Below are 26414 nucleotides of genomic sequence, written 5' to 3'. Positions count from 1 at the left end.
ACACTTGACGAGTTTTAACTTGTCTGGGCCTGGAGCCATGCATTCGCTGGTGTTTTTCGACAGTCTACTGCTAATCAGTGCACTGGCGCGTGTCGATAGTCCGAGAGTCGTCAATTCGTGCGTGTGTTTGTTGAAGTTTTAGAGTGTTTCTTGTTAATATTGCGTAGTTTCATGCCATTGCCATCTATTGGAACTCCTTGGAAGTACAGTACGTACAGGGTCTTTAAGCTGCACTATACAACTGTATTTATTACGGAATTTGATAATGTAACTTATTCTTGTTACCTCTGAGATGAATTTCATTATTTGTGAAACTACTTTGAACTAGCAATTGGTTGCACCTGTTTTCTGATTGTTGGCGTAAGTGTGATATTACTGTGACTGTTTCAATATAATTTTCAAATAAATAGCAGGTCAATCTTCCAAGAAAATGGAAATTAAACAAAGAGTACTATATGTTTGGAAAAACTGGTGGAACACTGCAGAAACACAATGTTTTCAGATGTTACATAGTCAAATATTGGAACAAACCTTAGTTTAAACTGAAAGATGTCTGAACGTACCCTTAGTCGTCTAGCTGTTTGATTACTTCAAACGGTTATAATAATAGCTGATATACTTTGTACTTCTGGAGCAATTTTCTTCACACGAGTTGGCAAGAATGATGAACACACAGGACGACAATTATTGAACTATATGAAAAAAAACGTAAATTAGCTACAAACTACGGTGTGCACATACTTTATTCGACATGTAAACGGCACTAAAGATATTCGGATTTAAGTTATGATATGTTCGATATGCGTGCCATCATTGACGATGATGTGCGCAGGCGAGTAGCGAAATTCTTCATGGCCCACTGAAGTGTCGGAACATCGATGCTGTCGATGACCTCCTGAATGGCTGTTTTCAGCTCAGTAGTGGTTTTGGGGTTACTGCTGTACACCTTGTCTTTAATACAGCCCAACAGAAAGGAGTCGCATGTGTTCATATCCGGATAATATGGCGGCCAGTCGAGGCTCATATCAGTGGCCTCTGGATACCCCAGAGCCGGAATGCGGTCCCCCAAGTGCTGCTCTAGGGCATCAAACACTCTCTTGCTTCGAGGGGGTTGAGCTCCATCTAGCATGAACCACATCTTGTCGAAATCAGGGTAACTTTGGATAATGGGGATGAAATCATCTTCCAAAACCTTCACGCAACGTTCGGTGGTCACCACGGCATCAAGGAATATCGCACCGATTATTCTGTGATTGACATTGCACAGCACACAGTCACTCGTTCAGGGTGAACAGACTTCTCGATAGCGAAATTCGGATTCTGAATCCCCCAAATGCGCCAATTTTGCTTACTGACGAACCCATCCAAATGAAAGTGGGCTTTCTTTCTAAATCAAACCATGCTTCACATACTAATTACCAGCATGCCCCACGGCCAACCGTGCAGTTTGAACGTCCTAACGCAAACTGTTCAGAAGTTGCGACAATTTTATTTCAGGTAGTTCAATAACTGTCACCCTGTACGAATGACGAAATGTTAATGTCGTTCAACTGACTTTTCTCGCTAAATATCCACCACCATTTGTGAGGTTTTCTACTTCAGTTTACTTGGTTGTCAGGGCTGGTTCCCCGCAACGTTTCCTCCACCCAAGTGACGTACCACCTGGTGCCCTATCTCATTGTCCCCCCCCCCCCCCCCCTCTTCCCTGCCTCCCTCAAATGTTAGTTGCCTTTCTAAGGGTTCTTGATAAGACCTAATCTAAGTCGAGTGATCGTGCAAATGAGTCTTTTTCCTTTGAAAATAAGTATTAAACAAACATTCAGTGTAACACAAATTTCTGTATCTTATTCCAGCATTAAATATTAAAAGAAGGAAGAATTCATTTCCAGTTAAGGTAATTCCTTAGATCTAGTGAAAGCAGAATAAACTAAACTTGCTGAGTCGTTCTACGTTCAATGTAAATGAACTTTCTATTAAACTGACCGCAAACAATGAAAATATAAAATGTCTGTTAACTGCATGAAAGGTAACAAATGAGGACGTAGGAAGTCTGTTCCCTCCATCACTACCAGCCGTGATCTGAAGTCATACACAATTGCTGCCCACACCTCGACGCTAGGAGTAACACTGCTGTGCCTCTCCGAAACAATGGAATAATGTGCATCTCCCGAGGTCGCCGCATATTCGCCGATGGTAGTCATCCGGAGTACTGGAGAACCGCGATTAATCGCTCCACACAATGCGACGCCATTAATTAGCAGTCCACGCTTTCCTGCGATGGCGACACTCCAATCACAGTCATTTGTCCAGAATGAGGTTTTCACTCCGCAGCGGAGTGTGCGCTGATATGAAACTTCCTGGCAGGTTAAAACTGTGTGCCGGACCGAGTCTCGAACTCGGGACCTTTTTTACAGTCATTTGTGTTGTGGTGTTAACAGCAGCCTACGCGTGGAACCGTAATTCCCTAGTCCAGTTGCTGTTAGTCATGGTGCAGGATGACGAAAAATGTTGCAGGGAGATCATTACGTGTTCTCAGATGGCAGGACAGATGTGAGGGGATTACGATGTACTTGGTGCACAATGCGATGAGCTCCCCTGAAGAGGTCAAATGTGATCGATCCGTACATTAACGACTTGAACGCCTACCCTCACGTTCTCATGCAACCCAACATCGGGCCACTGTCATTCCCGAATACCCCTCTGCATGATTTGCCCAGTTGGTCAAATAGAGACACACAGTGAGGCCCTTATCAAACTATGTCATGTGCTAATAATGCTGTCTCACAGGAGTACGCTGAATGTCCGTGTCGTACACAGCGATCACTCAACATCTGGTGCTGTTCACGCCCATTACATACCCTACCAGGCCTGATAACAACGCTAAACACTAGCAACATTAAAGCATTCTGGTATCCGTGCTACCACAGAGAATTGCAGCTCAGTTCATTTACTTATTCGCCGATGGTGGATGTGTGTACGAAGTTACATTGACATCTATCTATTTCTTCTCGGTGCTTCACCTTTTTTTCCCATGTGGCTTATATCAGGAAAATCTTCAATAGGAATCTCCAAGAGGCCCTAGATTGTTCAGCCAATCTCGTTTAAAAAAAAAACGTCGCCGAGGTAGAACTGTCTGTGAATGCAGGCAAACGGACAGAGCACCACCAAAATGGAGAAAAAAATTAAACAGAGCATGATGCACTCGGGTGTGCCCTATTGCAAACAGCATTAGGCCTGCAAGTTTCGGAGTGTCTGCTTACTCACAGCTTATTGAAGCGACGATTGAAAATTTGTACCAAGGCCGGTGTCTCCAGCTAATTAGACAGAAGTGCTAACCACTACGCCAACCTGGCTCAGACTACCGTAGCATGTCCTTCCTCAATCCAAATTCTTTGAATCATTGTCGGCTGCGTCAGTAAAAAATGTCGGTGGGTACTCAAAGCAGATTTCCGAATCAACTTCTCAGTCGTTTTATTTTTGGTCAGTCGATGCGTGCCTTTTATTTCGATGTTCGGTACAATTTTGTACTAGTTTCAGTAGTTTCGTGTGTTCCGTGTGTTCGTTAGTTACTGGTGCACTGTTTCCATTACGGAAAGACCTGTAATAAGAATAAGAAAGCCTTAGACGTCAACAGCTCTTCTACATTCGAGCGGAGTGGAGATGAAATACTAATATTCGAAATAGAACGAAAATGTGTTTTTCCTCTAACCGGAAAAATATATAATCAGCAAAGTCCAATATAACTGCTCTATAAAGATGAATAAACAAGCTTCGTATTTACGTGGACAGGCAAGGTTGCCAAGCCTACAATGAAATGTTTGGTGAACAGCATAGGGTTTGCAACTGAATCTATGGTACATAACAAGCTGAAAAGGCATTTGGTACGAAACCACGACAACATCGCTCAAAAACCGAGATATTTTCAACGTTTGTATCAGCTATCTTTTGTCATGATGGAAAAACGAATAAAGGTCTCAAAAGAAACCCCGCATCAGGGTAGAGCTATTTTACTGGCATCAAAAGAAATTGTTGCTGGGACCGAAAGCAGTTGAACAGATTTCAAAAGTATCCCTATAAAATGAAAGAGTTCATCGGCGTACTATGGATATGTCAGCTGATATTCAAAGTAATATTACAGAAACCTTTACAAACATGCAGTTTTCTCTACAGACTTTTCCGAAAAACCTCAATTATATTTCGTGAGATTTGTTTGCGCTTCAGAAATTATTGAGCAATACCTGTTTTCTGCTATTGAGAGTTTCTTTCAAGCTAACGGACCCCAGTGGACAGACTGCACTGCTGTATGTACTGATGACGCTGTTGCAATGACAGGAAATATAAAGGGGTTTCTAATTATTATGCGGAACGAAAAACCCATCAGTAATAACTTCTCGTTGCTTTCTACATTCTACATAGAAAGACTTTCATGGAGAAGACAACGGGCGGAAATAGTGTGGGTGATATTATTCAAACGGTTGTTTCAATGATCAACTACGTAAAAATTCGTCCTGTAAAATTGCGAGTGTTTCAGAAACTCTGTAAAGAAAATGGTGCAAATCATAAGGTATTATTATTCCACTGCAAAATTAGTTGGCTTTCCAAAGGAAAAATATACTTACCGGAGTTTTAGAACTTAAAGACGAACTACTTGCATTTTTTCGAAACTAATGATAATAGAACGTTTGATTACTGAGACAGTCTTAAAAACCAGATTTGGTGTGCTGACAAGGAATTCCTTGAGTTCGAGGTCGCACGTTCAGTATTCAGTAAGGCTCGTTGGAAAGCGTTGTCTTAACAATTATGACGGGAAATAATGACTCAGCATGTGCATAGGACAGAAAATGAGTGTCCGGGAGGCGCAGAGATCAAACTTCTATAGGATATATGTATTACACTTCACAAAATATTCAGAACAAACCATTAACTTGCACCATAAACACTAAATGAAAAATGGCGCTCCACAGTGATCACAAAGTTTCGCACCATCCAGATCGAAGGCTATCTGCTTGGAGTTACAAACCCTGCAGGACGTTCAGTTAGGTTTCCAGTCTTACAGAATGCATGCAGAATCATATTGGTGTAACGAAGTGATGAGAACTGATGAGACGTCATGGCATGCAATCAAATCCCAAACAGTCTGTCGTGGAGCTATCCTTTAAAGTGTAGCTGCAGATAGTGTGAGAATACATTTTATAGGCACAGAGAAAACATCAAGAGGCTTAATTGTTCCGGTGGTTCCAGGTAGTATGAATTGCAATGCCACACACTTTTCAGGAGAGACAGCTTCCTCTAAAGGAGTGTGATTTTTATACGCAGAAGAGGAGAAAAGCAAAAGCAAGTTTTTTTTATCAGTTATTGCCCAAAAGCAGTGTTCATACCACAGATGCAGTTCTCTTACGCTCATTTTCCCACTCTTGTTTGGTGTGGCGTAAATACTCCCTACTGCCCTTGCAAGATCACGCACACGACAAAGAATCGTAGGGTGGGCAGAGCATTTCAAAACTTCACACAATACAATAAATAACTTTCCAGCCAATTCACCACCTAGATTAACAGTCGGCATAATTGTTTACGAATGCGTTAAAGCTTTGATGTTAGTTGATCTTGATACAACACTGTTGGTACCTGTAATTTTCAGAGTTCCTTTCATATGCATTTCCTCTTCAAAGCACTACTGGTCGGAGTTGAAAACGAATTCCTTACTGAACGAGGGGATACGTTCGTTTATCTCACCTGCAAATTTTCGCACGGATTTCGTAGTTTGCTGTGCATTGTGAAGTTGACGCTTTGTTTGAAATACTGTTGTCTTACTTCTTCCAATTCTGTGGCAATGTTTGAAGTTATGCAACGATCACTGCTCCCCTTGAAATCACTGTAATCTATTCCGCGTGCATTCGATGTGCACAATGTAGTAGGTCAATATTATGCAAATCCTGTAAATTGTATCGAGCATCCTCGAAACGCGCAAACAATAGCTTCTGTAAAAAGTGCTCCCTGTCCCCCTCGAATATGCGTAGTTTTTCTTATTTACTGCATGAACATATTGCTGCGAACTTATCTTAAATCTGTTCATAACTTTTATGTTTTTAGCTGTGCTGCGGGTGATCTTCCAAGTACGTATTTACGTTAGTACCCGTTCCTTGGCAACGATTGTCAAAAACGGTTCAAATGGCTCTGAGCACTATGGGACTTAACATCTGTGGTCATCAGTCCCCTAGAACTTAGAACTACTTAAACCTAACTAACCTAAGGACATCACACACATCCATGCCCGAGGCAGGATTCGAACCTGCGACCGTAGCGGTCACGCGGTTTCAGACTGAAGCGCCTAGAACCGCACGGCCACACCGGCCGGCCAACGATTGTCCTTTTATTATGTTTCACCGAAGACTGGATTTAGTGGCTCCCTGTCTGACAAGGATGAAGATCTACTTGGATCGACAGCCGCTTCAATATCATTTTCACTTATCGAGCACGTATCGTGATCATTGTACTTCTCGTGTACATTGTCCGCATAGTCGAGCGTATACCACACACATTCCACTGATTAATCTTGCACAAACGTAAATATTTCATTGCTACTTCTCTCGCTCTCTGCGAAATTTCTTCGGTTCCTTTCTGACAAAATGTCAACTTCGGCAACTGCTGTTGTACACAGAAAGCAATGTTTTTCTGTTTATCGTTGCCATTGTTCTGCTTTATATCAACATCAAAAGCACTGCAGCACTATTATGAGTTACTCGTTGACTAACCAGTTCACCTACGCTCCGTAGACTCTTGCCATGCTCACCATTGGATACCTCGAGTCCCGCAACCTCCAGCCATCAGCAGCGAATATTTTGGTTTGATTAGTAGACAATATGTGGGCCGTCGAATGCCGTAAACATCATTGGCCTTTTGCGACCACGCACTCTAGGGGTTCCTTGAGAGTCGGCTGAGATTATCCTTTCTGGTGCGTTCGACTGGTAGCGGACATTGATGCAAAAAATCTGTACACCCCTTCTTCAATTTCTATGTTACTTTCTGCGATATGGGGTCGACATTCACGGCTGCTATCTTCTTTCTGGGCCCTAAAGTTCTGGTTGCCATAAAATGCTGAATCTCTTCTCTTATGACATGGCGTATGAGCGAGGCGAAATCAAGGTGGTCGTCCACATTACCACAGCGATCACATTAGGGAAGCGGTCATTCCTGTTTCGTCTGACTTCTTTCTGTTGCATTTCTTCGATGTGCTGACACCATTTGATGAAGTCCTCTGTAGTTGTGACACCCTTTACAAGTCTTCTGCGACATCAAGTGTAGGATTTTGTAAGCTAATATTCGGATTCACAATATGGTATTGGGCTAAAACATTCTGTATTTACGACTTTTTACCTTTCCCCACGGCACTGAGCCATATTCTACAATGGTTCTTCCGCTAAGTGAACTTGGCCGGCCGGAGTGGCCGAGCGGTTCTAGGCGCTACAGTCTAGAACCGCAGGACCGCTGCGGTCGCAGGTTCGAATCCTGCCTCGGCCATGGATGTGTGTGATGTCCTTAGGTTAATTAGGTTTAAGTAGTTCTAAGTTCTGGGGGACTGATGACCTCAGAAGTTAAGACCCATTGTGCTCAGAGCCATTTGAACCCTAAGTGAACTTGTTGATGGTCGACGCCAAACATTTTCTTCAGTTCGGCCTCAAATTTATCCCAACTATTGGGCTTTTCTTCGTTGTTCTCGAACCACTGCTGAGTTGTGGAATCCAAGCGAAACCACATGTTTGCAAACACATCATGTCATCCCATTTATTGTTATTTGGCGACTTAGTCGAATCCTTTCAGCCTTTGCGTCTGGTCCTGACAAGCGTCCGCGAAAAATAATGATGGATGCCTGACTTGAAGTTGACTTGTTGCTATTTCAGTATAAACTTGTCTGCTGCATATGCGGACTGTGGGAACGGTATACTGTTTCTATTCCGGGACCCGCCCATGTACGTGACTACTCCACATTGCCTAAATGGTGCCACAGTGATGTAAATGTTTTGAAGTAGCTGTTGTCTTCACCAAACAATGTTACGTCGTAACCATATGACGGATCGCCAAATGTATCCGTCAACATTCATTTTAACCCTCAAATATAGGCTACGTATAAGGTTTCTGCAACGACCACTGATGAGCACGTACGCTTGCTACGAATGCAGGGAGTGTATTTGCATTAACGTTTGTGGAAAATATGTTGTAGAAGGATTTTTACTGTAACTCCTGAGGAGCTGGCACGGATCAAAGTACCCAACCAAGATAGCGTGAGCGGCGACAACTGGCCTACAACACGTCAGCATTCGTGGAGCGCTAGGCGCCAGTGTGTCGATATTAAGTTGCAGAGATAAGAAGTTAATACAGTTGTAATTTCTTGTTGAACTGGATATTGAAAAGATCGATGCAAAGGATCAAGAGTATAGCTGAATTAAAATCGAATTTGCATTAACTGAAAATACTGAAAGGTAGCCAGGAACTCAAGAGGCGCATTATTTGAATGAACTACGAAGAACATAGTTTCTTGAGTTACAGTATTCGTGACTTTGTGACTTGTAGACAGGTGTTTGTTGAATTGGTGTTATTCTGATGCGACTCATCACTGGAGTTTAACTTTGAACAGTTTATGTAAGTGAAATTAATTACGTGATTCTGCGGCCAAATGCTTGTTCCATGGAAGTAGTATCTTTGCGCGTCCAGGTTCGGGGAGGTGGGACATGAACTGACTGCTAACACAGATTATACACACATCAAAAAAAGTTTTGCATCACCCTGTTCCCAGAACTCCTGAAGACAGACGTTCACTGTGGACACTGTATCACAGACACAGTCCCTTTGACTGTTCAGAGATGTCACTAAACCCTCCCAAAGATGTAAACAACCATACATGAGCAGTGCATATTATACGGAGGGGGTCCGACAGCCGATCAGTTCCAGTCATTCCATCAGGAAGGAGTACACGGCTCGTGTTGTCTGTAGTTCAACCATGCTTAGACGGTCAATACCGCGGTTCGATCGCGTCCGCATTGTTACTTTGTGCCAGGAAGGGCTCTCAACAACGGAAGTGTCCAAGTGTCTCGGAGTGAACCAAAGCGATATTGTCTGGACATGGAGGAGATATAGAGAGACAGGAACTGTCGATGACATGCCATGCTCAAGCCGCCCAAGGGCTACTACTGCAGTGGATGACCGCTACCTACGGATTATGGCTCAGAGTATCCCTGACAGCAGCGCCATCATGTTGAATAATGCTTTTCGTGCAGCCACAGGACGTCGTGTTACGACTCAAACTGTCCGCAACATGCTGCATAATACGCAACTTCACTCCCGACGACCATGGCGAGATCCATCTCTGCAACCACGACACCATGGAGCGCAGTAAAAATGGGCCCAACAGCATGCCGAATGGACCGCTCAGGATGGGCATCACATTCTCTTCACAGATGAGTGTTGCATATGCTTTCAACCAGACAGTCGTCGGAGATGTGTTTGGAGCAACCTGGTCAGGCTGAAGCCTTAGACACTCTGTCCAGCGAGTGCAGTGAGGTGGAGGTTCCCTCATGTTTTAGGGTGGCATTATGTGGGGCCGACGTACGCCGATGGTGGTCATGGAAGGCACTATAATGGCTGTACGTTATGTGAATGCCATCCTCTACCCGATAGTGCAACCATATCAGCAGCATATTGGCGAAGCATTCGTCGTCAAGGATTACAATTCGTGCCCTCATCGTGCACATCTTGTGAATAACTTCCTTCAGGATAACAACATCACTCGACTGGAGTAGCCAGCATGTTCTCCAGACATGTAGCCTAAAGAACATGACTGGGATAGATTGAAAAGGGCTGTTTATGGACGACGTGACGCACCAACCACTCTGATGGATCTATGCCAAAAAATGGTTCAAATGGCTCTGAGCACTATGGGACTTAACTACTGTGGTCATCAGTCCCCTAGAACTTAGAACTACTTAAACCTAACTAACCTAAGACCACCGCGGTCGGCGATCTATGCCGAGTCGCTGTTGAGGAGTGGGACAATCTGGACCAACAGGTCTGATGAAAATGTAGATAGTATGCCACGATGAATACAGGCGTGCATCAATGCAAGAAGACATGCTAGTGGGTATTAGAGGTACCGGTGTACAGCAATCGGGACCACCACCTCTGAAGGTCTAGCTGTATGGTGGTACAATATGCAATGTGTGAATTGCAAACACGGCCAATAAAAGGAGCTGCTAATCACATTGATGGACGTGCAATGTGTGATTTCATGAGCAATAAAAGGGGCGAAAATGATGGTTACATTGATCTCTATTCCAATTTTCTGTACAGGTTCCGGAACCCTCGGAACGGAGGTGATGCTAAACTTTTTTGTATCGACAATATTCTGCTCCCTGTAGGTAGACTGCCAAAACTACAATCAAGTCCAAATCCGAAAGCAGGGTCGTTTATGAAATACAACATTTAGCACTGAAAGCACGTTTGTTTCGAACACCGAAGTACAGCCAGGACAGAACTGAATTCTTGGGAAGTGTGTCCACCTATTTTTGCAAACAATAAAATATTCCAGAATATACAAAAATCTGGAATTTCGAGAACCTTCCACAACTCATCTCTATTATTGAAACGCTATCCCGGAGCCCAGTACCAATTGCAGTACGGGGGCAAGAAAAATTCGATTTTCAATATTTCCCCTAGTTATTAATCGAATTTAAAAATTTAAAATGCTGCTATAATGCAATCTTTAAGAGGTGTAACCTCATGTTAAAAGTCTAACACAATAACACACGTATTATAATGTCAAATTATTTTCCTTTTCTTGAGGCAGCGTACCCGACGACGCGCAGTACACGGATTTTATTCATCCAGTATTTGAGAATGAGAACATTTAATGTCTTCCAAGAAACTTTACACACATAATTTCACACATTTACGAAACTTGTTTTCATTGACGCCCTCCACAAAATAGTGAAATTAAAAACATTATCGCTTACTACATTTTATCTGTCCATGCAGTCAGACTTGAACATCAGAGATGACGTTATGATTTATTACTTCTTTACTAATAATTCGATTCGCCACATACTTAATGTACCTGCACCATTACATCACTGTAACACACACAGTTCGGGAGGTATGACGTCATAAACATTGAAATGGGTGAAAACTAGCTTTTGTTTAAAATGGAGTACAGATTACGCAGACTTTATTCATCCTGTGTTTCATAATCAGATCGCTTAGCGACTTCCAACAAACTTTAAACACAACTTCAATCGTTTTCCAAACTTTCTTTTGTTTACATGATTGATCGGAAATATTTAACACATTAATCCGTTTGTAAAGTGATCAGACGTTGGAGCTGTTTTATAAATGAGAGTTCGATTCTGTAAAGACTCGGGAGTTTACGGGTGAATTGACAAATAACTGTGGGTGGTCGGGTTTGAGTAGGCGACACGCAGCACGGCACAGCCAGCGGCGTTAACAGTTACGCTACACTGCACGCACCACAGCTTGCGGCAATATGAACTCCGACAGTGTGGACGCTTGTCACAGGCACATCCAGGGCCGCAAACATGGCGAGTACCAGGGGCGATTCTAGAAATTGGTCGAGGGAAAGGGGGGGGGGGTAATAATGGGGAGAGGGGGTTTGGGGGAATGCAACACCACTTAACAAAAGAGGAGTTGGGGTCCTCCACCGAGAAATTGGTAAAAAATTTGGTTTTGGTTAAAGTAGTTTTCGGTAACTGTTTTGGAGTTCAGGGTAAAAAATTGTATTAATAAACAATAAGATGCCAATTTTAAGTTAAATGATATTTATTGGTTTAGATAGTAAAGTATTTGCCGCTCTTATTCTTTTGTTAAAATGTGTTTGAAATACATTGCAACCTATATTGCTACATAATTATTAAAAAAATGATTGAATCTGTTGGAGTAATATATTCGCTGATTTCTGAAGTCATTTTATCCAGTGTAATATGATACTCCATTGGGGAGGGGGGAGGGGGCTACAGCCCTGGCACTGTGAAAGCACTGGCAATAAATTAACAATGGCCGACTGTCGTCTGAAATGCGAGTTTCTGTGTAAAGTGGCTGTCCGCTGCAAAGAGGCAGCGCGCGCAGTCTAACGGCATACAGCGGAACTATCTGCCTCTTACTAATTCTAGTTTTGCGCTGGAGTGTGCTCGAGTCAGTTGGCTCTAGGAAGACGCTAGACGCAGAAGTTAGCGTTCGCTAAAGCTCTTCCCATGCAGGAAGCGGCGAAAACAAAAAATCTGTTATCATACGAAATATATTTAATACATTTTTTATTCTAATAGCATCTTGCGGACCCCTCTGGCATAGCTCGCGGACCCCTGGGGGTCCTCGGACCACCTGTTGGGAACCACTGGTCTAGACGGTAGCTGAATTCTTCCAACAGTCGACGAAGAATGTGACAGACTGCCTATTGGCTTCTGTCTCGGGTTCTTCGGCCGACGTTCGTCTGATGATTTTTCTAACGCTGCGCCAGCATGAGTGGCTGACAATATCAAAGCTTAACCCTCCATTCCTGGTGGTGAGCTGGAACCGAGCTCGCGGCTGCAGACTATATGTACCTGGCGCGCGAACGTCCGAGGGCTTCTCCACGGTCATTTCTGGCGCGTTTCTCCTCTTGCTACCTGTTACGGTCGTTCGCTGCGGCACGGGAAGCCAGGATCCGTTTATCTGGAGGCTTTGTTCTTTCTTGTTGAAGCTATTCCCGTGTTTTTGTACGAGGGTCACTCCAAAAGAAATGCACACTATTTTTTTAAATCCATCTTTTATTCTACACGTTTGAAAGTTTTACAGTGTGTGGATACATCCTTTAGGAACAATATTTTCATTTCTCCAAATAATTTCCACCCTTCTCAACTGCCTTACGCCATCTTGGAACCAGCGCCTGTATACCGTAGCCATAACTTTTCCAGCAGAAGGTGTGGTTTTGAATTTTCTTTTCTTGGGTGAATTTGCATGATGCCACTCCACTGATTGCCTCTTCGTCTCTGGTGAAAAATGATGGAGCCATGTTTCATCACCTGGCACAATTCTTCCAAGAAATTCATCTCCACCATTGTCGTATTGTTTCAAAAGTTCGCTGCATACCGTTTTTCTTGTTTCTTTGTGTGCCAATGTCAACATCCTGGGAACCCACCTGGCACAAACTTCTTTTAACGCCAACTATTTCAGTATTCCCCTATCCCAACGTAGCGTGACAATTCGTTCACTGTGATGCGTCTGTCAGCAGTCACCAATTCGTTAACTCTCTGCACATTGTCTGGAGTGTCTGCAGTACGAGGCCTGCCGCTGCGAGGACAATCCTCAATATTGCCGTGCTCGCTTTCATCACGTAACCTGCTCCACGTGCTCCTCCGATACACGCGGTGGGCCTTTACACAGAGAGCCAGTTTCGTCAAATTTTTTGTTCCAGCTATCAATGCTCTTCCCCGTGGGAAGTTCGAAGTTAAAATTACGCTGAAGTGCACGCTTGACCGCAGTCGCACACTCGCTTTTACTGAACTCACGAACGCAGGTCTTATGCTGCATAGTAACCAACCATCTCGCCTAAAACTGACGCGGTATACGCTACAGCTGGAGCGCTCTAGCGGTGGCATTCAAAACTTTACAACACCCTCTTTCAAATATACTTGATAGAATTTAAATACAATGTATAGTGCAGGAAATATAACCAGCCGAAATTGTGTCCATCCTTTTGAATCATCCTGTACAGCTGGGTGTTTGGTTCAAGCGTAGTACGGTGCTCCAAGCAGTTTCGCAGTATCTTCAAAAATTCTCGGATGTGTTTTTTTCATTCCTTTTGGTTATCGAGATCAGACTTCTCCGTTCTTGTGTTGCTACTATAAACTAATTAAAAAAATTAGCCATGTGTGCATTGGGCTCCCGCCCTGAAGGTTCCGCACGTCCTTAATTATGTATACACATGGTTCATACATCCTCGGAATCGAGAATCTCGACGGTTTTTGCCTTTTATCGACACTGAATTCCAGGACTCTCGAGAACGATTTAATTTTAATTACGAAGTCGGAAAACAAATGACAGAGCAAAAGTTTTTGTGCGTGACATAATTACAAATTAATAGTTTCCGGATTTTGTTGTTTACTTTTAACGCCAAATTTCATGGTTCTATGTCAACGGGAAGTAACCTATAGGTTTTGATGAGTGAGTTTTCGGGTATCAAAACATGTGATTTAAATGATGCTCTATTTTGGTTGCAATAATTTAGAAGCTTACTTTACTACAAGGTCAAGGGACTATGCTGTATAACTTGATACGTCTACCCGTCACAAAGAAAAAGGGTTTTTAACAGTTGGACAGACAGACAGACACAGAGACGGACGGACAACAAAGTGGTCCTGTGAGGGTTCCGTTTCTACTGATCGAGATACGGAACCCTAAATAGAGGCCACAATATTTGTACTATCATCACCGTTCGGTTTTGAAGTCCTAACACTAGCCTTATTTGCAGATCAAATTGCGAGAATTCAGGTCCACCTATTACGGAACCACCTACTCATATTTATGCCCAAATATTATTCACCACATTTGTGTCGTCATCAGTGGGTAATTTTATTCAGGTCTTATTCCTTGCAGTGTTTTTTGTATTATTCTGCAGCTTGCCATGATTATTTTTGTGGTGCCTGTCCTTACCTGCGCGCTCATCTGTTGTAGGAAAATACACTGAACTGGTGAATTTTCGGATGAATCACTTTTGCCAGTTACAACTTCAAACTTCATAAAAGAAAATCACAGATCGGCAAGAAGAACATCGTGTTTTGCGAAGCAGAATATTGTAATATGCAAGTTTAAACAGGAATTCTGCTTGTTTCCTACAATGGATGAGCATGCAGATGGGGATAGTTACAACAAAAATAGCTAGTACAAGTTGTATAATAATACAAAAAAGATTTCACATAAGTTAAAATTGTAAAGAACAATATCAGAATCACAATTGTGCTGAAACTTGTTTGTGTATAAAACATGAATAGTTGTTTGCATAATGTTCGGACATGGATTCCTCTAATTTAAACATATAACGTGTTAATATCTCACTATACTCCTGCCCCCCCCCCCCCCCCACGGCCATCCAACACCCGACCCTGACGTAACACAGTCTCTTCAATATCGTGGTTGTGATGTAGCTAACTGCTTTTTTATTTATATTGATTAGGCTCTGACTTGAGCTCATATATATTTACTGTCGATTTATTTTCATTTGATGCCGATGAAAGGAGAAAAAAAATATTAGTTGTTCTTATTCTTGTAATAATCGCACCGAATGGACGCTAAAAAGATGCGCGCTCGCATTTTGTATAATATTTTGCTCAATATGCAAGCCGTTGATCACAGACATTTTCTGAACCGTCTAAGACATCGTAATTCTGTTTTCACCCAGTGTTAAATTACACGAACGTTGACGCGAAGCTTCTGAGCAGAAAATTGACCACGTTGTAGAGGACTGTCCCAAAGAGACCTTTCAGTGGGGGCTGGCAGGATAACATTACTGCTTCTCCAACAACACTGGAATGTACAGACTCTCTTGACATCACTCTGGAAGGTCAATTGAGGCCAGGGCTCTTGCATACTCCTTTTGTACTTTATTGCGTAAATGTTGCTGGGAATATAAATAAATAAGTAATAATACGAACGTGCAGGTCAACGCCTTTTCGTCCTATCCAAAGATCAGGAAAGAGTTGTGTGATCGCTTTACTAGCCATAAGAAAGTAGTGACCTGGGCACCCCAGCGTGCTGGTACAGCATTCATCTACATTCATCTTCTGCTGTCCCGCTAGTTAATCTGCGTGTGAAGTGACACAAGATGTGGATGGAAGCTGTTTGTGCGCGTGCGCGCAAAATGCGAAAAACGCGAGGCTGACTTATCTCAGAGGCAATCGTAATTTCTCTGTAGCTAACGTGCGGACTATGAGCAGCTGCTGCAGGAATACCTATTTCGTTCACTCCGGTCGTTGCAGGCCGCCTTCTCACCTTCTGCGTAGTATTCCAGTGCTCTTCCACGAACAATTTTTGACACATTCACGGAATTGTTGTTCTTGTTGGACACCGTCAGTCGAAACACATTTGTGCGTGTATCTCAACTCATTTTCGTGTTCCTTCTGGATTCTCCGTATGTTAGCAGCACATCTAGTTTCTCTTCCTCTTTGAAAGACTTCCCCCCCCCCCCCCCCCCTTCAAACTAACCAGCACTCGACACACGAGAATGACACAGACAAATGACAGCTACGTTTCCTCCACGCCCCTTTTACACGGCCCAGTCACATTAATGTGACCACCATCTATGTTCGACGTCAACGTGCAATAAGCATTCACAAGCGACAGGTGGCAGCACTAACAGTGGAGGGTATATGACGTATGTCGGAGGGACGTGGAAAACAGTGCAGTCGTAGTCGTAATATGGAAACGGAGCAACTTATCTGACGCACATCTGATGATTGGCTTTTCAGCCGAGGGTGGAAGTAGTTACGAAACGGCTAAGTCTGTAAACAGTTCGCATGCAACTGTGGTTAAAGTATAGCGTTGGTGGCAAAATGGCGCTATCTAAAACTGACGCCGAGACAACAGGGGCGCACCGCGGATCATAGATGACAGGGATGAATGATGACTGCGGTGATGTGTACGGGTGAACAGACATGCAACTGTTGAGCGACCGACCGTATCGATGAACCAAAGCGCTACCAACAGTGTATTCTCAACGACCGTTCAGCGAACTTTCCTGTGAACGGGCCTCCGTCGCGAGCGTCTGCTTCATGCACCCAAGCTGATTGCTGTTTATCAGCGACGACGGCTGGAATTTGCACGCCAATACCGCAACTGGACGTCCACTGATTGGCGACACATGGGCTTTTCAGATGAATCACGTTTTATGCTCCATTGGACAGAAAGCAAACATTCTGAAGCAATCGTCAGAAGGGTCCAGACCAGAGGAGGAAGCGTTACGTCCGGGGAATGTTTTCGTTACATTCGCTGGGTGATCCCGTCGTTCTGGAGAGTACATTGGTTCAACACAAGTACGCATCTATCCTTGAGGGCCATGTACACCGTTACAAATAGTTTGTTTTCCCTTTGGCAGATAGCTGTGTACGTGTTTGATTCGAAGAGCACAGGAAGAGTTTACAGTACTCCCCTGGCCAACGAACTCCTCGGATTTAAACCCACCTGGGAATCTGTAGGACTACCTCTCTCGGACTGTTCGCGTGACGGATCCTCAACCGAGAAACCTAGCGCAGCAGGCCACAGGTCTAGAGTCGGCACGGCTTCACATCCCTGGCGGTGCCTTACACAACCTCACTGGCACTCTTTCTACACGTCTCCCCGCGGTCCGTGCTGCAGGAGGTGGTTCAAATGGTTCTGAGCACTATGCGACTTAACTTCTGAGGTCATCAGTCGCCTAGAACTTAGAACTAATTAAACCTAACTAACCTAAGGACATGACACACATCCATGCCCGAGGCAGGATTCGAACCTGCGACCATAGCGGTCGCCCGGTTCCAGACTGTAGCGCCTAGAACCGCACGGCCAATCCGGTCGGCCCAGGAGGTGGTTATTCAGGCTTTTTTACAGGTGGTCACATTACTATGACTGGGCGGTGTACACCGTTATGCTAACAGCAAAAATTACTACGTTTTCAGTTGAAAAAGCGAAGCTGATAACGTTGTCTTCTTAATTAAAACAGCTATGAATAGTCATTTGGTGACGATTTTTTTACAGTTCATAGTGCGACAACAGAATTACGATGTCTTAAACAGTGCCGGATATATTTGAGACGAACAGCTTCGCTGAATCATCCAGTGATGGTGGAGTGATAAAAAATTGGTGTTGCCAACATCACTTCAAATTCTCCTAAAAGCGGAATTTATGTCACAAGTTTATTGAGATAGCAGAAACGAAGTGTGGTGAGCATACTGCAGATTGTCTTGTGACAGCCAGAGCGAGAGCACCAGCAGCAGCGAGTACTGTTTGTATAAAGCGTTTATTTTGCATTTTGTTTACGACCTTCCACTAAGGAAGGGATTCTATTTGTGTTTATCTGCTCTGCATAGTAACTAACAGTTCTTGATAAAACTTTACGTAGTTTTCGTGTTAGATTTCTTAGTGTTTTCTTGATCGTTTAGAACAGAAAGCGCCCTAAAACCGTCTTTTGTTTGTTCCGCGGCCGTTAGCCACTAGTCACTTGAATCAGCAGTTGTCTTGTGACAGCCAGAGCGAGAGCACCAGCAGCAGCGAGTACTGTTTGCATAAAGCGTTTTTGTACTTATTTGCTGCGCTTAGCTTTTAAATAGTTTTTCTGGGAAAACCTAGCGTAGTTTTCGCGTCTCGTATTTCAGTGAGTGTTTCTTGATTATCAGAGTAGCTCATCAGAAGATTACCTTGGGAATTTGTCACCGTATAGAGTAGGGTAAACATAGTCATGTGTAGGGACTGTGGTTGTTGTGAGCGGACGCAAGGAGAATTGGCCACTCTTCGGGGGCAGGTGGAGGCTTTGTCTGTTAGGCTCATCGAGCTCGAGGCGCAGGCGTCGGCTCGTAGTGGCGTTGGGGCAACTGTGGTGAGACCTATGCCTACTTCGGTGGCCTTGGAATCACATGGAACCCCTGATGTCGCTGCGTCTTCCGGCAGTGAGCATCTTACCGGTCAGCCATCACTCCAGGGTGAATGGCGGACAGTGGTGGGCTCGCGCGTGCCTGGCCGAAAGGCGAAGGTGGGATCTGGCCGCGTGGCAGCTGCCTTACCCCTTTCCAACAGGTACGGGGTGCTTCCTAGTGGTGATGACATCGTTTCCGAGCCACCACAGGATGCCTCGCCTGTTGGGCCAGTGGCCGATTGTCCGGCAAGGTCCCGACAGTCACAGAGGGCGGGCCTATTAGTTATAGGGAGCTCCAACGTTAGGCAGGTTATGGAGCCCCTCAGGAAAATAGCGGGTAGGTCGGGGAAGAATGCCAGTGTGCACTCGGTGTGCTTGCCGGGGGGTCTCGTCCGTAATGTGGAGGAGGCCCTTCCGGCAGCTATTGAACGCACTGGGTGTGACCGGCTGCAGATAGTAGCACATGTCGGAACGAATGACGCCTGCCGCTTGGGTTCTGAGGCCATCCTTGGTTCCTTCCGGCGGCTGGCTGATTTGGTGAAGACAACCAGCATCGCACGCGGAGTGCAAGCTGAGCTTAATATCTGCAGCATAGTGCCCAGAGTCGATCGCGGTCCTCTGGTTTGGAGCCGTGTGGAGGGTCTAAACCAGAGGCTCAGACGACTCTGCGACTATAATGGTTGCAAATTCATCGACCTCCGTTATTGGGTGGAGAACTGTAGGGCCCCCCTAGACAGGTCAGGCGTGCACTACACACCGGAAGCAGCTACTAGGGTAGCAGAGTACGTGTGGCGTGCACACGGGGGTTTTTTAGGTTAGAGGGACCCCCCCTTGGGCGAAACGATAAAATACCTGACGGCTTACCAGAGAGGACATTATCATCGTTGATAAAGAACGTCCGTCCTCAGAGACCAAAAACAGGAAAAGTTAACGTAATATTGGTAAACTGCAGGAGTATCCAGGGCAAGGTTCCTGAATTAGTATCTCTTATTGAAGGAAATAGTGCGCATATAGTATTAGGAACGGAAAGTTGGTTAAAACCGGAAGTGAACAGTAACGAAATCCTAGACACAGAATGGAATATATACCGCAAGGATAGGATAAACGCCAATGGTGGAGGAGTATTTATAGCAGTAAAGAATTCAATAATATCCAGTGAAGTTATTAGCTAATGCGAATGTGAAATAATCTGGGTTAAGCTAAGTATTAAAGGTGGGTCAGATATGATAGTCGGATGCTTCTATAGACCACCTGCATCAGCAACCGTAGTAGTTGAGCGCCTCAGAGAGAACCTGCAGAACGTCGTGAAGAAGTTTCGTGATCATACTATTGTAATAGGGGGAGACTTCAATCTACCAGGTATAGAATGGGATAGTCACACAATCAGAACTGGAGCCAGGGACAGAGACTCCTGTGATATTATCCTGACTGCCTTGTCCGAGAATTACTTCGAGCAGATAGTTAGAGAACCAACTCGTGAAGCTAACGTTTTAGACCTCATAGCAACAAATAGACCGGAACTTTTCGACTCCGTGAATGTAGAAGAGGGTATCAGTGATCATAAGTCAGTGGTTGCATCAATGACTACAAGTGTAATAAGAAATGCCAAGAAAGGAAGGAAAATATATTTGCTTAACAAGAGTGATAGGGCACAAATCGCAGAATATCTGAGTGACCACCATCAAACGTTCATTTCTGAGGAAGAGGATGTGGAACAAAAATGGAAAAAATTCAGAAACATCGTCCAGTACGCCTTAGATAAGTTCGTACCGACTAAGGTCCAAAGCGAGGGGAAAGATCCACCGTGGTATAACAATCATGTACGAAAGGTACTACGGAAACAAAGAAAGCTTCATCATAGGTTTAAGAGTAGTCGAATCATAGCTGATAAGGAAAAGCTGAACGAAGCGAAAAAGAGCGTAAAGAGAGCAATGAGAGAAGCATTCAACGAATTCGAACATAAAACATTGGCAAACAATCTAAACAAGAACCCTAAAAAGTTTTGGTCATATGTAAAATCGGTAAGCGGATCTAAATCCCCTATTCAGTCACTCGTTGACCACGATGGCACCGAAACAGAGGACGACCGAAGAAAGGCAGAAATACTGAATTCAGTGTTCCGAAACTGTTTCACTGCGGAAAATCGTAACACGGTCCCTGACTTCAGCCGTCGCACGGACGCCAAAATGGAAAATATTGAAATAAACGATATTGGAATTGAAAAACAACTGCTATCACTTAGTAGCGGAAAAGCATCCGGACCAGACGAGATACCCTTAAGATTCTACAGTGATTATGCTAAAGAACTTGCCCCCTTTCTATCAGCAATTTATCGTAGATCGCTGGAAGAACGTAAAGTACCTAGCGACTGGAAGAAAGCGCAGGTCGTTCCCATTTTCAAGAAGGGTCATAAATCAGATGCGAATAATTATAGGCCTATTTCGCTTACGTCAATCTGTTGTAGAATAATGGAACATGTTTTGTGTTCTCGTATTATGACGTTCTTAGATAATACAAATCTCCTTCATCATAACCAACATGGATTCCGCAAACAGAGACCATGTGAAACTCAGCTCGCCCTATTTGCCCAAGAAATTCACAGTGCCGTAGACACTGGCGAGCAGATTGATGCCGTATTCCTGGACTTCAGGAAGGCATTTGATACGGTTCCGCACTTACGTTTAGTGAAAAAAAATACGAGCTTACGGAATATCGGACCAGGTTTGTGATTGGATTCAGGATTTCCTAGAAGAAAGAACACAACATGTCATTCTTAACGGTTCAAAATCTGCAGATGTAGAGGTAATTTCGGGAGTACCGCAAGGAAGCGTGATAGGACCTTTATTGTTTACAATATACATAAATGACTTAGTTGACAACATCGGTAGCTCCGTGAGGCTATTTGCAGATGACACGGTTGTCTACAAGAAAGTAGCAACATCAGAAGACTCGTACGTACTCCAGGAAGACCTGCAGAGGATCAATGCATGGTGCGACAGCTGGCAGCTTTCCCTAAACGTAGATAAATGTAATATAATGCGCATACATAGGGGCAGAAATCCATTCCAGTACGATTATGCCCTAGGTGGTAAATCATTGGAAGCGGTAACGACCGTAAAATACTTAGGAGTTACTATCCGGAGCGATCTGAAGTGGAATGATCACATAAAACAAATAGTGGGAAAAGCAGGCGCCAGGTTGAGATTCATAGGAAGAATTCTAAGAAAATGTGACTCATCGACGAAAGAAGTAGCTTACAAAACGCTTGTTCGTCCTATTCTTGAGTATTGCTCATCAGTATGGGACCCTTACCAGGTTGGATTAATAGAAGAGATAGACATGATCCAGCGAAAAGCAGCGCGATTCGTCATGGGGACATTTAGTCAGCGCGAGAGCGTTACGGAGATGCTGAACAAGCTCCAGTGGCGGACACTTCAAGAAAGGCGTTACGCAATACGGAGAGGTTTATTATCGAAATTACGAGAGAGCACATTCCGGGAAGAGATGGGCAACATATTACTACCGCCCACATATATCTCGCGTAATGATCACAACGAAAAGATCCGAGAAATTAGAGCAAATACGGAGACTTACAAGCAGTCGTTCTTCCCACGCACAATTCGTGAATGGAACAGGGAAGGGGGGATCAGATAGTGGTACAATAAGTACCCTCCGCCACACACCGTAAGGTGGCTCGCGGAGTATAGATGTAGATGTGTAGATAGATCTAGAAAGTTTGGAGATTTGATATTAGGAAGGAAAGTTTTTTTTTACCATATTATTAACGTCACAGCACGTCCACACACACTGGCACGGCCGTAACCCGCTGCTGCACTTACCACCATGTCAGAGCCCGCCTTGGATGTGTCGCTGATGGCGGACGGGGAGCGGTCTACGGGTGACGGGGAGGGGGACGGCGGCGCTACGTCCTCGTCGGCAGCGTTGCGGGCTACCACCAGTTCCACCAGCCCGCGCGCCTTCTGCAGGATGCTGATGGCCTGCTGGTGCGAGATGTTTGAGTCCAGCGGCTGACCATCGATTGCCAGGATCTGGTCGCCTTCATGAATGCGGCCATCTCTGCAACAACAATTCGAAGGAAACTCTATTAGTTGTTTCACGATCTACTCCCTGGTCGGAGGGCATTTAGAACACGCGAGTAGCTGCTAACTTTTAGAAATAAAAAGAAAACCTGAAGGGTTTCTTCAGCCCCTATCATAAAACTGAAATATATACACATATTCTACAAGGCACAATTTTCACATACAAAGCTGCTTTTTTAACTATATGAAACGTAACACAGCTAAGAATCACAATTGTTACTCAGTATTAAACCAACGATCATTAACCAAAGTCCGACTATATGGAGGGATCAAACAAAATGTGTGGCTGGACTGAGGACACGGTATGTTATCTTAGGTGGAGAGGTAGAAGTAACTTCAGGCGAGCCTCACTGAAGCGTATTGGGACCCTTGTTGTTCAAATCTATGTTAATGACTTGATAGAAGAATATCAATAGCAACCTCAGAAATTTTTCAGATTTCGCAGCTGTTTATGTTGAATTTGTATAGGAAAAAGGCTACACAAATATTTCGTCAGATCTTGATAATGTTTCAAAATGGTGAAACGACTGGCAACTTGTTTGAAATCGCCAGAAATGTAAAATTCTGCACTTAACAAAGCATCAGTGAATCAGAACTGGAATTAGCTGACTCGTACAAATACACACACATACACACACACACACACACACACACACACACACACACACACACACACACACACACACACACACGCACACACACTTCGATTCATACAGGAAACTGCGAGACGCAGTCACTCTTCACAGAAAACAGCTTACAAATCATTTCTGCGCCCCATCCTAGAATATGAGACCTATGCGAAATAGGACTAACAAGAGATACACCAAACATTCAAAAAATTGCAGTACGAATGGACACAGGATATTTGACTCACGGGTGAGCGTCAGGGAAACGTTGAGAAAACTGAATTGGCAGGCGCTTGAAGACTGTCGCCACTTATCCTGCGAAATAATACTTACGGAGCTTCAGAAAGCCATACTAAGAAAAGGATATTCTTCATCCGCCAACATATCGTTCCCGCAGCAATCGTAAAGACAAGATTACACGAATTACAACACGTATAGAGACATTTAAGCATTCATTCTTCCCGCTCTCTGTACTCGGATGGAAATGGAAGGAACCCTGATATGTGATACAGTCCTGAAAGCACCCTCTGTCATGGACATCACAGTGGTTTGCACAACATGAGGATGTAAATGTTATATAAAATTCCTGTAATGTCACTGGCTTTCAAACTGTTAAACACACAGACCCGTCCGGAGAGCTGAGTGCGTTAACGCGATGTTTCCGGTATTCGGGAAGCCAAGCCAGCCCCGAATGGAGTACTGGTCTGCCAGCCAGCCTGGATGTGGCTTTTAGCGGTTTCTTACACAAACTAATTGGATACCGGGCTAGAACCCACGTCCCGCCTCACTTAAACGCTACACAAACAGAAAACAGACTCACACTTGAACATGAGATTTACTCTAGTCGCAGGCAGATGGGGTACGCAGGTTCTGTGAGAGTGGTGGCGTCAGGCAGCGCATACAGCTACTATGTCACTAAAATGCGTGCAACAATGCCAACCCGTAAGAAAAAGGGAACAGGCGAGGAGGAGGAGGAAGACGAAATGTCTTTCCTTGCAATCTTACATAAAAATGACAATTGTCTACAAGAGGTGCAGCTAATCAAGTAAGTAAACCAAATGCTGAATAAATGGTTCAAATGGCTCTGAGCACTATGGGACTCAACATCTCAGGTCATAAGTCCCCTAGAACTTAGAACTACTTAAACCTAACTAACCTAAGGACGTCACACACACCCCAGGATTCGAACCTGCGACCGTAGCAGTCCTGTGGTTCCAGACTGCAGCGCCAGACCCGCACGGCCACCGCGGCCGGCAAATGAGTCATTTCTTCCTTTCTTTTACACTTAATACAAAATTTCGAACGTAGGAACTGCGAGATTAGGCTGTTTGCATTATTTGAGATAGAAACTGTGATGTATGATTTAACGATGCAACATTATAGCAGTCTTACTTGGTCTTTGAAACTGAGAATTTTTTATTTACAGTTAAAGACAATGTTTCTTCCATTGAAATGCCGTTTAAACTACATATTGTCAGTTGGGGTTAATACAACAGCTTTATTTTCGACTTAAAACAGAAAATTTATGTTGGCACTTAGGATGTCCAACGTTGTCGTAAGTCATGAAAGACTTACACGGAAGTAGTGTTGAAAAAACTTTTTAAAGACGCCTTTTTGTTAGCAACGCAGGAGGTTTAAACTGCGCACGCGATGAGTTCTGGATATATTAGAGCGGAATTTGCACTAGGGACAGCAGGGAGATTGCAGAAGAGGTCGTAAGCGCCCCCCCCCCCCCCTGACCCCTTCACACACGCCTGTATCGGTCACGTTCCAAGGCCCTTAGTTCCAGTACGCCGTTAACGACCATCCGGGTTGTTTACAGCCCAGCGTTTACCGTCGAGTTCCTCGCTCCTTTGTTTTCCATCTCCCCATGCACGAACCTCATCTACGCGAAGTAAACAGTATTCTACTCTTGCAACCAGGAGTAATTATGGAAATTAAGAAATTTAAATTTGTCTAGGGATTTACCACCAGTACCGTATCTCTAAGGGGTTCGAATTGCGATCTTTTTCAAAATTAATCATCTGCGACCCATTCCGTTTACGCAGTTGTTTAATAACGCGGACTCTCGTTTCACATTTTGTTCTAATTGGCTTATGCGAAAATGTTATCCGTATCACTCGACTTCGTGAAATATTACTTCATATTTGAAAGATGACATTCAGTCCTTACTGAATACTTAATCCGACCGGCCGAAGTGGCCGTGCGGTTAAAGGCGCTGCGTCTGGAACCGCAAGACCGCTACGGTCGCAGGTTCGAATCCTGACTCGGGCATGGATGTTTGTGATGTCCTTAGGTTAGTTAGGTTCAACTAGTTCTAAGTTCTAGGGGACTAATGACCTCAGCAGTTGAGTCCCATAGTGCTCAGAGCCATTTGACCCATTTTTTTACTTAATCCGAATTTAAGAAAACATATACCTCTCTTAAACGAAGATGCAGCAAACACTTGTCGTCAGGGCAATAATATGGATTGAATCTAAAATGTTTTCTTTTCTTCAACATATTAATACTTTTACGGCTATGCTGGATTATTAAATTATATGTTTTACAGAGCGCATCGACGCAAGCACGCACGCGCGAGCGCCACACGCACACACACACAACTACTCTTAACATCCACCAAAGCTCCTATGCCTTCATACAGCGTGGCAATTACTGAAATATATGACATAAAATCGCCATAACTTCTGAATGTTTTGCGTTACGATGTTCAAACTGCATCGTTGGCTGTGGGGCATGATGGGAATTAGTATGCGCATGCTTGGCTTAGTTTTCTGACGAAGCCCACTTTCACTTGGATGGTTTCGTCAATAAGCAAAATCGGAGCGTTTGGGGGACTGAGAATCCGCCTTTCGCGATCTTGTAATCTCTTCACCCTCAACGGGTGACCATGTGCTGTGCAATGTCCAGTCACGGAATAATCGGTGCGATATTCCTTGATGGCACGGTGTCTACCGAGCGGTACGTGAAGGTTTTGGAAGATGATTTCATCCCCATTATCCAAAGTGACCCTGATGTGGTTCATGCAAGACACAGATTGACACCATC

The 26414-nt window shown here is 44.0% G+C and overlaps 1 protein-coding gene across 3 annotated transcripts in view; it reads right to left on the bottom strand.

Moving 5' to 3' along the window:
* LOC124795501 (patj homolog) overlaps nt 1-26414 on the bottom strand; it is a 489093-nt gene that overhangs the window by 99091 nt on the left and 363588 nt on the right. For all 3 annotated transcript variants that reach the window (XM_047259561.1, XM_047259560.1, XM_047259562.1), the window contains one exon: nt 22480-22717. In XM_047259561.1, the coding sequence (XP_047115517.1) occupies nt 22480-22717 (238 nt within the window). The remainder of the gene's footprint in view (nt 1-22479; nt 22718-26414) is intronic.

The sequence above is a fragment of the Schistocerca piceifrons genome, chromosome 4, assembly GCF_021461385.2.
Source record: "Schistocerca piceifrons isolate TAMUIC-IGC-003096 chromosome 4, iqSchPice1.1, whole genome shotgun sequence".
Classification (NCBI taxonomy): domain Eukaryota; kingdom Metazoa; phylum Arthropoda; class Insecta; order Orthoptera; family Acrididae; genus Schistocerca; species Schistocerca piceifrons.
The sequence above is the reverse complement of the archived record's forward strand: the minus strand, read 5'-3'. Positions and strand labels throughout refer to the sequence as shown.